This window comes from Osmerus mordax, chromosome 24 (assembly GCF_038355195.1).
Source record: "Osmerus mordax isolate fOsmMor3 chromosome 24, fOsmMor3.pri, whole genome shotgun sequence".
Taxonomy (NCBI): Eukaryota; Metazoa; Chordata; class Actinopteri; order Osmeriformes; family Osmeridae; genus Osmerus; species Osmerus mordax.
The window spans coordinates 8,195,525-8,207,795 of record NC_090073.1 but is presented as its reverse complement, the minus strand read 5'-3'; the positions used below and the strand labels follow the sequence as shown (position 1 = coordinate 8,207,795).

General features: G+C 42.4%; 1 protein-coding gene across 2 annotated transcripts in view; it reads right to left on the bottom strand.

Annotated features, from left to right (window-relative positions):
* The window catches only part of pbx3b (pre-B-cell leukemia homeobox 3b), a 48,831-nt gene extending 37,401 nt beyond the window's left edge, over positions 1 to 11,430 (bottom strand). The window contains exons 1-2 of one of the 2 annotated variants that reach the window (XM_067227874.1): positions 11,219 to 11,430; positions 10,430 to 10,503 (exon numbers count right to left, since the gene is read on the bottom strand). In XM_067227874.1, coding sequence (XP_067083975.1) covers positions 10,430 to 10,503; positions 11,219 to 11,415 — 271 coding nt within the window. In that variant the 5' untranslated portion in view covers positions 11,416 to 11,430. The remainder of the gene's footprint in view (positions 1 to 10,429; positions 10,504 to 11,218) is intronic. The other variant, XM_067227872.1, reaches the window with a different exon arrangement.
* Between the last annotated feature and the right edge of the window lie 841 nt (positions 11,431 to 12,271).

The window sequence follows — 12,271 nt, the reverse complement described above, 5'->3', positions numbered from 1 at the left end:
AGTCAGCAGACCAGCGGCTGCTCTGCTCCTCAGGTTTGGAAATATGAGGCCAATGCCAGTAGCCGGCCCATAAGGCCATGCCCATGTCATTATGAAAACATACACCATGGATATACAGGAAATACATCTCGAGAAATGATTTATTTACAGTCGGAGCTGAAGAAATGTCGTGTCTGTCAAGCTACAGTAAGGTATGTCACTGCTGCATACATACTGTACAACTCCTTATAATAGGAAACTTAGAATATTCAGGAAGTTAATGAAATCCTCTAAAAGACAGGAACTCTATTTTTACTCTGTTATAATTAAAGTACTGCGCAGTTATAATTTACAGCCCTCGCTTAATTGCAAGGGAAAAGGTCTGAGAGGAGATTAAAATTTGTGTGTATGTCTGTGCACGTGTGTGTGTGTGCACATCTGCGTCTGTGTGTGTACGTGTGTGTGTGTGTGTAGCAAAGATTTCTATGCATCTAAACAACAGAATCATATCTTTTAGCATCAGGGAATCAATCAAAGATTAGGTAATAAAACATGTACTGTCCTATTTTTTTCTTCTACCAGGGCCTTTGACAAATTGAGAGCAATCCAAAATCTCCATGAATCACTATTAAAGACATGTATATCATCACCAACGCATATATCTTCCCTATCCTGACCCGTAGACTAATGAGAAAAGGCCTAGAATATCTTGTCTGATTAATTAATTCAAAATGTCGGCTGTTATTCAAATGTGAGGCTGGTGTTATGTGAATAACACTTGACAGCCACGCCTGAAGAAATCATTTCTGTTTTGTGAGGCTCCTACTGCATTACTGATGATGCTTTATGGAAATGTTAGAAGCCAGGAGTATTTTTCTCCCTCCGCGCCGGCCCTCCTCCCCATGTCTCCCACCTCCCCAGTCCTGATAGCTGGGAGACGTGCTTTCATTACTCCAGCCTGCTCACAATTAGGGCTGTTAGCCGTTCTTGCATCTGTCCTGCGTGTTTGTTCCTCAGCCAGAGCAGAACCGCAGGCCAGCGCTCCAGCTCTGCAGGAGACATGCTAACAGAGAGCTAGGTCAGGGTTTGTAGGTCTGCATGCCACTGACACACACACACACACTGTTGCCAAAGTGACACACACTGTTTGGCTTTCCCACGTTCATATAGCTCGAGCCCACTTCATCTTTATCACTCCCCACGCCACACACTACTAATCAATGTTACTATCCACTTCTGGCTCAGAGTCCCTCGCATCGCTTGTTCTTACCCGGCATACTTAATCATGTGCCTGCAAAATTATTACAGGTGTGCAGGCAAGAACAGTAAAACGGCCCATTCTTTGATATTATACTTTTTTCTTGAGGCCTAGATTCCTGAGGCAGCGGTGAGGGTCGGGGGAGAAGACGAATGGGTTGGAGGAGGAGGGATGCAGGACTGGAAGCCTGTGGGCCTGCCTGGTGCAGACCACTCCATCGCTGCCCTCATCAAGCATGGATTCTAATCAGGGCTCGGGAGATATAAGGCGCTCAGTCATTAAATAAATTAACTCTGCCACTCCATGCTCTCCTTCAACACCCCAGAGAGGCCCGGCCGTGATCTGCATACTTACACAGGCATCGGGAGGCCCGCGCCTTCACTCTACCACCTGACAGAGCTCATACACACACACACACAGTCACACACACGGTTACACACACACACACTGTATATACACAAACATAGACACACGTGAATGCACACACACACACACACACACAAACACACACCAACCACCAGCACTATCAGAGTGGCTATTTTTCATTATTTAGAGAAGGATGAGAGCCACGCCTTGTGTCCTAACCCAGCTACGCTCCAATTTGCATGGGAAGCTTCTCACTTTACGTAATTGTATTAAAAACCCTAAAAGCAGACAAAGACAAAGGGCATTTACTGTGCAGAATATCAACTGGGATATCCGGTTGAAATCGCCACGTTATGTATCTTTAAGGTGCAAGCAACAGACAAAGGAAAAGAAAACACAGCCGGTTGGCAGTCATCGTGGAGAGACGTGGAAGATGAAGGTTGGAGAGTCAGACTGTTGCCACTCACCGAGAGGAACGACTTGAAGTCAGATGTCTCAGTGTGGCGGCCCAGATCACTGACACACACAATCAAAGCCAAAAACACTCCTCCTACAGCAGGTGACACTGCACCAGGCTTACGAGGGGGAAACCGATTCGCTGTTTCCAAATGTGATATCTGAGCTCTCACACGGTCTCTCACACAGTGCAGGCCTAACACACATCAGTCACCGTGACAACAGAGGTGCTGCAGATCTGAGGGGCAGGGGAAAGGTAAATACTCCATGTCAGCATAAAAGCCACTGTCAAAACTCACAATCTGAATTTCCGCGGCTTTGTGCGGAGACTAATGTCTTTCAAAAGCCTGGCCATACACGGTGTCTGGTAACGCTGCAATTCTCCATTACCCAGAAATGAAATACCTGGTAAAGGTGGAAGTGATATTAGTGAAAGTAAGGAGAGAGCAGACGGGTCAGGGGGTCTGTGGCAGACCCAATTAAATATTCATGTGTCTCGCAGAACACAGCAGATACAGATCATTATCACGGCAGCTGCACACCTCTCGCTGTTAGCACCTCTGTTCTCCTATTGCTCTACCTATCAGGAATGAAATGAATTCGACACAAATATCGGTTTATATTCTTTGTTTGAGTGGCAAACTGGCTTTTTGTAGTTGTTGTTGTTGTTGTTGAACTCCCACAAGCAGCAACATGAGCGAGATACCCCAACACGTGAGGACCCAGCCCCATCTTAAATTCACTACAAGCAACGAACAACCCAATCCTCCCTCCTTCTCGGGGTGAAGGAGAGAGAGACAAGCCCAGCAGTACTCTGGATGACCTCCACTTTCTATGGAGAAGAGGAACCAGCCCTTTTCTGCTTTTCAATCCCCCCCCCCCCGTCAAAGAGGAGCGAAAAGGAAGGGACCAGCGTTGCCCAAGTCGCCGTCATCAATCACGTCTTCCTGGGAGCAAGCGCGTATTAATTTCTGTCAGCCTAAACATCGCGGCGTATTGTTGTGGCGCGGCACGGTCCTCGTTCACCAGCAGGCGCGGGCAGCTCCTCCTGGCTGCAGCATGCCAGGACCGACACGGATGCGCTCCCCAGCCAGAGGGCCATCCTCCCTGGGGCTCCGACACCAATTAAGCCGTCTCTCCGAGAGACAAAACCCAGGAGCCGGGCCTCTCTGTCGTAACACGAGCCGGCACCCGGGCGGCTGGGCACTGGCCATCTCTCTCCATGGCTTCAGACATACAAACTAACTTCAAGGTCTTAGGTAAAGAAAAACAGGGAACATGCGTTCAGTTTAGGCTCGCATTTTTACGTACGGCAGCCCCGGTTAGAACGTTAAGACATGGCTGTGCCCTGTATTGTACTAAGAGCACCCACAGTAAATCAGGTTAGTCAATAGTTACAGTAGCACCTAATTCCCGTATCAGATGACCAGGCTTTTAAAGCATATCCCATTGTAAACATTGATTAAAAACAGCATCAACTGATAAACAATCCCAGAACAACTGAATAGAGTAATGCAGGACGGTCGATATTTGGTAATGGAGCCGAAGCTGGTCATTCGCTTGCTTTTAGACATTTACATCAGATTTTATGTTTTTATAGGTTCCGTTTGGTAGGCAGGGAAATTCTGCCTGTCAGGACAGAACAGAACAACGCTAGGTTTGTTATGAATTAAATATAAGAAATCTTAACACAGCAGCCAATAAGAATTATTTGCCTTATTAAAGCACCAGAAGACGCTGATTAAATTTTCATTGCATTGCCGGCTTTTTTTTTTTCATGTTTCTGCCTTCAATACATCATTCTAATGTAAGAACCGTGTGGAACAAAGGCCCACAGAACAATGAGGAAGGAGACTTAATTTCAAGCGTGCAAATGAGGAGAAGGGAGAATGCAGTATCTTGGTTAAAGAACAAAAACAACAGATTCTACAATAACATACTGGCTTTTCACTATCACTGGCACACACACACACTGTAGAGTGCTAAACACGGTAAAACATTGCTAAATACAGTATCAACCTTAGAAGGTTAACATAAATCAGGAAACTAACAAACACTAAGAATAGGAAAGAGTCACTTGTATGAGTGATCTCTCACGATACGGTATGCTAATTACCAATGTGAAACATTTTTTAAAGTGCCACACACAGAAAGCAAACAAAACAACATTACAATGTATAAAATCCTTTTCTGTGTGGACACTCGATACTGAACAATAAAAAAAAATCAGCCAAGCTAGTTTTTCAGCTTTCAGAGTGTTCAGGGAGTGAGAGAACATCAGGCGTCTGGTGCCCCGTGAGAACACCCCTTCCTTGAAACACTGGAGATAATGACATGGAGAACTATAAATAGCTGTATCATTACTGGGGACTTGCTTTGTTCCAGCCTTTCCATCCAACAGTCTTTACACTAATAACAGCTATATAGGAGGACTGGCCCACGTTCTAATGACGCGACTTTACAACATTAAGACCTGGATCGGAACAGAACGACGACACTTGAAACATCGACGAGCCAAACATCTGCTCCACTTCTTAGTGGTCAGCTCATCTAATCAATATCATGCATCACTCCCTCACACATCAACCCCCTGTAATGTAGTCCCAGCAATGCAATCTAGGGTAAGCTAGTGTAATATATTAATCTGAATGCATCTAAAACTAATTGGTTTTCACATAATAATTTTCTGTCAGTGGCAAGGGTGTCCATGGTGAGCAGGAGTAATTGGATATTTTGCTGTACTATGTACATGTCACAAGCATTGTGGTAGGTGAATGGCTTTTTAAGCTTTTACGCTTGCTGACAAAATTATTGATGACAATGCATCACAAATTGTACTTATGTCATATGTCAAGCGAAAAAAGTATCAAATATTAAAAACAGTCGTAGCTGGAGGAAAACGTTCCTTTTTCAAATGAAATTTTAATGTACCGATACTGAGTGCAATTTGGCAAACCAGCATTGAGTAGCTGACAATTCAAAGGTGATTCTCAAATTCACCAGCCAATCTCTCTCTGGTCTGAGGAGCACACTAGTGTAGTAATCGGTTAGCAGAGAGGAGACATTTTGGTAACAAACACCAGAAGTCTAATGGAGAACCATTCAATAAAATTCCACATTCATGCTGGAATTCAACACATTGTCACGCGTGCTCAGAGGAGTTTTTACTACAGTAATGTCTCTTTTCTGCACACCAGCCGTCAGTAGGGTGGGTGTCAATGTGTGTGTGGTGTGAGTCTGTCATCTGCTTAGCAGTGAGAGAGAGTGTTACACAGAAGTTGGGGAGGGGGGGCCGGGGGGGTGGGGAGGTTACCGCGGAGACAGAAAGAGGCATACTTTAGCTCCGAACTCGTCGATGTCAAACGTGTGAAAAAATGTGTGGTTGACGCAAAGAAGTGTAGAAGTGTTTTCCTAAACCACCGATCAGTTGTTATGTTTCTCTTCTCTGTCTTGAGAGGGCTACTGCACCATGTCTGCCATGCCTAATTAGCAACTAGCATAAACCATGAAAAGAAATTGCAATTAACCTACAAAAATATTGTTGGAGGATGCTAATTGTTATGCCAGTTGCCATAAAGGCTAATTTGCATAACGTATGTGAAAAAAAAAGATGGGCTGTTGTTCACACAGGAGCCTGCGGAAAACGCTCCGAGACATGGAGCAAGAGTCTGTGTGTGTATGTGTGTGTGTGTGTGTGTGATAGGAGGGGAGAATTACAACAGTGGATTACAATACCGAAACACCTCCTTATTGGAATCGCAATCTACAGAGTGACGACACTGTGCTTAGTCAGACAGACTATCGCTTGACACGAAAGCTTCTTCCAAACTGTCAGGCCTGATATGCATTCCTTTCCCACTTCTCCTTCTTTGTCATTTGGTTTCGTAGTCGCGGCTGTGGGGAGAAAAGGATGGGATTTGGGCGCTGCTTAGATAGCGGCCACATCTTCCCAATCCCCCGCTCGCGGTGGAGGAAGTGCTAGTGGCCCTGCCATTGAGCTGTGCAGAACCCACGCTGGGAGAGATTCTTTCTGCCGAGCATTATCTAGTCACTGCAGCCGCGGCACTGGGGCTCTCTCTAACAAAAAGAAGCCCGAGTCAATTGTCTGTCTGTTGAATGGCTTTCTGTTCCCTGGCATATATTCACTGTGGCATTTAGAGCAAATCAACACTAAAACAACCAGAGGCTGAAGAACAAAGCAGTCTTCACAAGTATTGACTTTTGATCTTCTGTCATGGGGAAGATGGTTTCACTCTGAGATCTACTAAATTAAAGTTTAAAAAAATAATTTACGGTAATTTTTTTACAATAACTGAAAAAGTACATATTTTAGTATGCACAAAACAATAATAACAGTAATAATAATAATTCATTATATTACCGTCACCCCAGATTTAGGAGGCTCATTAACTGTTTGTCAGAGTGCACTGAAATTAATGCTCCCTAAAGGTTTCAGAATGCTTACCTCCTCAGTCCTAACTCTATTTACTCAAGGTAATGCTTTTAGTCAACCTTGCATGTGGTTAATTACCTCCTCCTTCTGAAATGTATTTAGCTTGTCCTGTGTCCCAACACAGCCCACAGACACAGAGACAGAAACACTGCAGCCCGTCGAGCGGAGCCATCAGGCTGACATGGAGCCCTGTGTCCAACAGCATACTGAAACACTGGAGCCTTTTCTAATCCACTGCCCTGACCAGTGGATCTGGGCATTTATCAGCCTGAGCCCACGACAGCCCCCAACCTCTGCAGACCACCCGTTCTCCAACTTGACGAGTCAAAGGTCAGCAAAACAACAAGTCAATACGGCAGCCGGGAGGAGAGCTGTACTACTCGGCGTCGGCGGGGGCTAAGCCTCTCTCTGTGCAACACTGTGATTTAGCCTGTAATAGTTTTCTGTAATCTCTTTCTATTGATTAAACCTCACATCAAAGGGGAGTCCTGCTGCAGAACCTCTCTCTTCCTGGTCAGATGTACCGCATGGAAGTAATCTTTCACCTTTGTTATTCTAGCCACTGCTGCTGCTGTTAGGAGCTCTTCCTCCAGGACAGGAAGGGAGAAAGCGGCGAGAGAACACCAGCCCAGTGTGAGGAACCTCTGCAGAACTCATCTGATTAACACACACACCGCATGCTGTTGGTTCACCTGAACACGCCATGGGCCAATATGACAGTATACTGTACTCTGCAGTACTTATCTTTATCTAGCAGGATTTTCTTCATCTAGCTCACGGACAAGCCGGAAGGCAGCCCAGAGATGGCGTGGAGGAAGAAATAGCGCACACATTTCCTCAATTCCAGATATGACCGGCACACAATAAAATATAATACAGGAGAAAAGGATGATAATACGTCTATATCTGCTGGAACAGTACAGTATCTTCTACAGTATCCTCATTTGAATGCAAAACCAAGAGAAACTGAGGAGAGAACCCCTGCTAAAAACACTCAATTTACTGACAGGCAAATGACTTCATGCAGCCACTTAATCTACTTTCTTGCATAATGCTCTCTAATTAGCATATCAAAGTGAATTAATACTTCTAGGGCATTAGCGACTATAAACTCTTCTCTGAGAAAACAACAGGAGTTAGAGGAGAGACCAAAACTTTTAAACGCATCTTAAGGTTGAAAAATATCTCTATTAATCTATAACAATAAGCATCTGTCATCCAATCACACAAATGACGACCAGCTGATCTCACACAGAATTAACCCTCTTCCTCCAGCCAACATCGATTTGTCCATAACATTTTTTTCAATGTTCCATCAGTTTGCAGTTTTCTGTGGAGAGCATGAGCCATCACTATACAGCCAGCATAGCTACGTTTGTTTGCTGGACTGCTGTCAAATTCACGACGGAAAATAATTTCCCCCGGATGGGATCATCACCAGGCTAGAAGAGCTTGGCCTCTGTGCCACTTGAGTGAACATGAAAGGGCTGAAGAGACTCTGTGTGTGATGCTCACAGTGGGCCAGTGAAACATTGCGGTCAACAAGGCCACCAGCCCAACGGAGATCCCACAACGGCAGACAGGGGAAGGCTGTGACTCCCGACCGCAGGTTAACCACACACACACACACACTGAATCTCTCTTGTTTAAACATGCACACATGCACACACAATCAATCTCTCTTACTAAAACACACACACACACATGATCCTGTCTCTCTTCAAACGTAAATGCTAACCATGTTTATTGTCTGTGTTTATGTCGCTACAGTACAAACACATCATGTTTGATGTATTTGAGTCTTATTCCATCGTATTTGCCACTGTTTACAAAATCCCCATGTGTGTAGTGAATTCAAAGTTCTACCTCACCTCTTTGATTTCAAAAGAAAAAACATATTATCACATACTGAATAACCACACAATGTAACTGAAGAAGTCAAACAAAAAGCAAAACTACCGTCAGTATAAAACAGAAGGTTCTCTGATTAGCATGACATCCTTAATGTCCATATTACCTTTCATGAAACCCGTCCTTTGTATTAAAATAAAGGGAAACACTGTAGGCTAACTCAAAATTACAGACTGTAGCTCATCTATTCCAAACTGTCAAACTGTTTCAACTTAAAACCTATATTTCTCAAGATTCAGCATATGAGTTCATCTAAACTGCAAGATTTAAAATTGAGTGCTCAAACTAGGTAGCGTAAAAAATATGCTCCATCGCTCACGATTCGGTTATTCGTTTGGAAAAGGCATTTAAACAAGAGCCATCAGAGAAATTACAGCCGATTACAACAACTGAACTGGTAAACAAGCTTATTTAAATAATTAGCATACTTAAAGACCCTCACGATTTGATTAGATCTTAAACATAATTTTAGATATTAATATGTAATATTGTATCCAGTATGGAGCCATGGTAACATGGGTTCTACAGGTGGTGTTGAAATCGTTTTGAATAAAAGACCCCACACATCCTCAAAATATTCTGAATTCATTTCTGCCTTTTACCTCATCCTACTTCTCACCTTCCCTCTGACAGGCATAAAGAACACCTCAACTAGGCTAGAAATCCAAGCATCCCTTGTCTGCCCCTGTGGACACCTCCTGTGGTCCAGAAGTTCATTAAGTTTTATGATCGTTTCCAAGTCCCCTCTGACTGCAAAGCACACAAAGGCCACAAATCTGGTACAGCATCGTGTGGTATTTGGAAGCAGTAGAAAACAAATTGTAGGCGTTACTATTTGTTTTAGGTTACAGAATTGATATAGGCCTACTATGCACACCAACACAAATGAAAAACTTAGCAGCAGTATTTCCAGGATAGCATTAATCTAATATATAATACATTGCCATTGCCATCAGATTTGACCTGCAGAAACAAGCAGTGGCTAAAGATGAACCGACGCTACCTAACATTCGGAAACGAACCTTTATTATTTTGTAGAATACACTGTTATGATGCGTGGGCATAAGAATATCCATGTTTGCAAACTGTTACGTCCATCAAAATAGTAGGTATATTTGACGAGACCTTACGTTTATGATATTTTTACTCTCAAAGATAGTAGGCTACCCAATCAAAAACATGAGCGACACCAACATTTAGCCTCATGTTAAACCATAACCGACAAAAAAGCCTGCGGCACAATTTGGCCAAATATCTGCCTAACTTTCTATTCATAAGCTTTTTTTTTTTTTTTACACGCTCAAAGCTCTGCATTTCAAAGAACCCAAATGAGAGTTATGCTACTTGATTTGCATAAACTTTATACATTTTTTGTATTACAAAATAATAATTGTAATTGTTTGAAGTTTGAGTTTGTTCCCCCACATTTACATGTGTATTAAATGTGTTCGCGTTAGGATGTACGTCAGCAATGGACTATGTACTACTGCAAATATTCCCGTCGGTTGAAACTAAATTACTTTAATAAATAAAAAAAATCTAAAATTAAGGCGATGAAAAGGCTATGAACTGTCTTTTCGCTGGATTTGAATATATATAGATATTATTTTTACGTATATCGTGTATTGTATAGCATGGTCGCCTGTGTTTAAGGTGCAGAATTTCCTTCACAAGACACGAGGAACGCTGGAGTGGATCCTGCTGAAGCGGCATACGTGCAGGTTGCCTGCTTCTCCGTGACATCGCTTAAACCTTTGCCAAAGACGTTCTGCTCATTTAAAAAGCGATGAACACACTCCACAATTGCACATCAGAACGGCTAAAACAATTTTATAAATTGCCCCGTTTCAGTTCGACCTATCTTAATAATGAGCGTAAACCACGTCTCCCGCTTGACATCCACGAGGTGACTGCCAACGGAGTAAAGATGGCGGTGTGGAAACGCTTGAGCAATACAATCGTTATGTATCTTCTTCATGCAAACCTCTACTTCTGTCAGTTCTTACCTGTTTTTTCTTTGATCTCGCAGAGTACGCTGAAGAGTGCAGGCTTCATTCTGTGGCAGTTCAGTCCATGTTTCCTGTTTCAGTATAAGACAAGAACCAACATTGATATATAGTCACTATAACACAACATTTGTCCAACTTCAAGAAATTAAAAAGAACTGTTTGATTGTTTTGTTCTTTAAACAATAGCTTAAAGCAGGTGTTTTTCATGAGTGTAGCCAGTTGGCATGTAGCTCATATCAAAGTTGAAATTTGGACCTAAACTGGTTTTTCTAATAAATTTCTTTTTGAAAGATGAGCCAACTACTACAGATAGATTTATAAATTAGTTTTTACATGGCTTGTGCTTTTTCACGTTAGGACAAACGGTTCTGATACACTATCCATTAATACAAATGTATCCTAAATATATGTCAAATGTATTATATATCATTAACCTTTATTATTGACTTTATCTCAGGATATAGGCATTATTTTTGCTAATATGCATCAGTCAGCAGGACTCTGGTGCCAAGGAAATCTACATGGACTCATAAAAGCTACCAGGTCTTCCTCTAACTTTTTATGGACTCCACATGCGCCAATACAAGTTTCAAAACTATAGCAAAAAGCTGTCATTATTACTTGTTATAGGCCTGAATGTGAATGACTTTAATGTGAATGTTTCATCCTGGACATTCGGTTCATTAGTTCTTCACACACATGGAACGATTAGTGACCTGCGGACCACAACTGAAAAATTGTGCGTCAACGTTTTGAGGAGCAAATAAAACATATAAATGAACCAACTTTGCTTGCGCCTCGTCCAGACTTTGGTCAGTTATCGTCATAATTTGGTGAAGAATGTCACCAATGTCTTGTTTTCTTCCGTCCCCATCAGTGCCATCATGTCCGTGTGGCGGCGGCAGTGCCATGCCTCCTTGTACCGAGTGGCCAGACAAACTGACACCGCCAAGAGACTGCATGATCCGGGCTTGTTCATCCATAGTAGCCGCAACAGAGTCCATGCACTTGTACTGAGCCACACAAAAGGAAAAACTCATAAACACGAGCAACTACAACATGTGTTGTGAAAAAAGAGATGGTGTAAGAAAAATGTGCGTTTAAACGTATAAAAATATGAATCAGTGACTACCATTGATGATGTCAATATCGTGTCCAAGTAATCGCTTTCTTGCAATACTCTCTATTTACGCACGACCCGCAGAGTGATGATCTGTGAATATAGTCCAAAGATACATAAGCTTTTAATTTTTCAAAACTTCTTTGTCAAAATGACCATCGCTGTCCATCGTATCCTGCACGAATCCTCTTGCCAATTTGTCTTTCTCTGATTTGATGTGGTGAGTACCGACGCACCTCGCTCATCTGCTTATTAACGATCTTCTTTTGCGTTCTCGTACAATTCCTCTTGAAAATGTTCAAATCCCCATCATAAATAACAGCCAACAAAATATCCAATTTGGCAATTTGTTGAAAAGAAAATAGGAAAAATGTACTATTGGCTACTTTAGGTAGAAATAATGTACTTGCCAAGTGTAAATATACTAAAATAATTTCCCAAAGAACACAAAATATCAAAATAAATCATTGGCGGCATCAGTGCCAAATGTACTTATACAAAAATATGAAATGTACAAAAAGTTGATAGCATTAGTGGGAAAATATTAGAAAAAATAACAGCGAGAAAATTAATTAGTCTACAAGCTGTAAAGCGATGCGCAAAAATATCTGCCTGCTGAAATTTATGAGCCCGAGTCTCTGCCTGTGTGTGCTTTATGTTGTTTGATGGCAGCGGTAGTGAGCGATTGACAGTGTGCCAATGCCACTCACTCAGTGCAG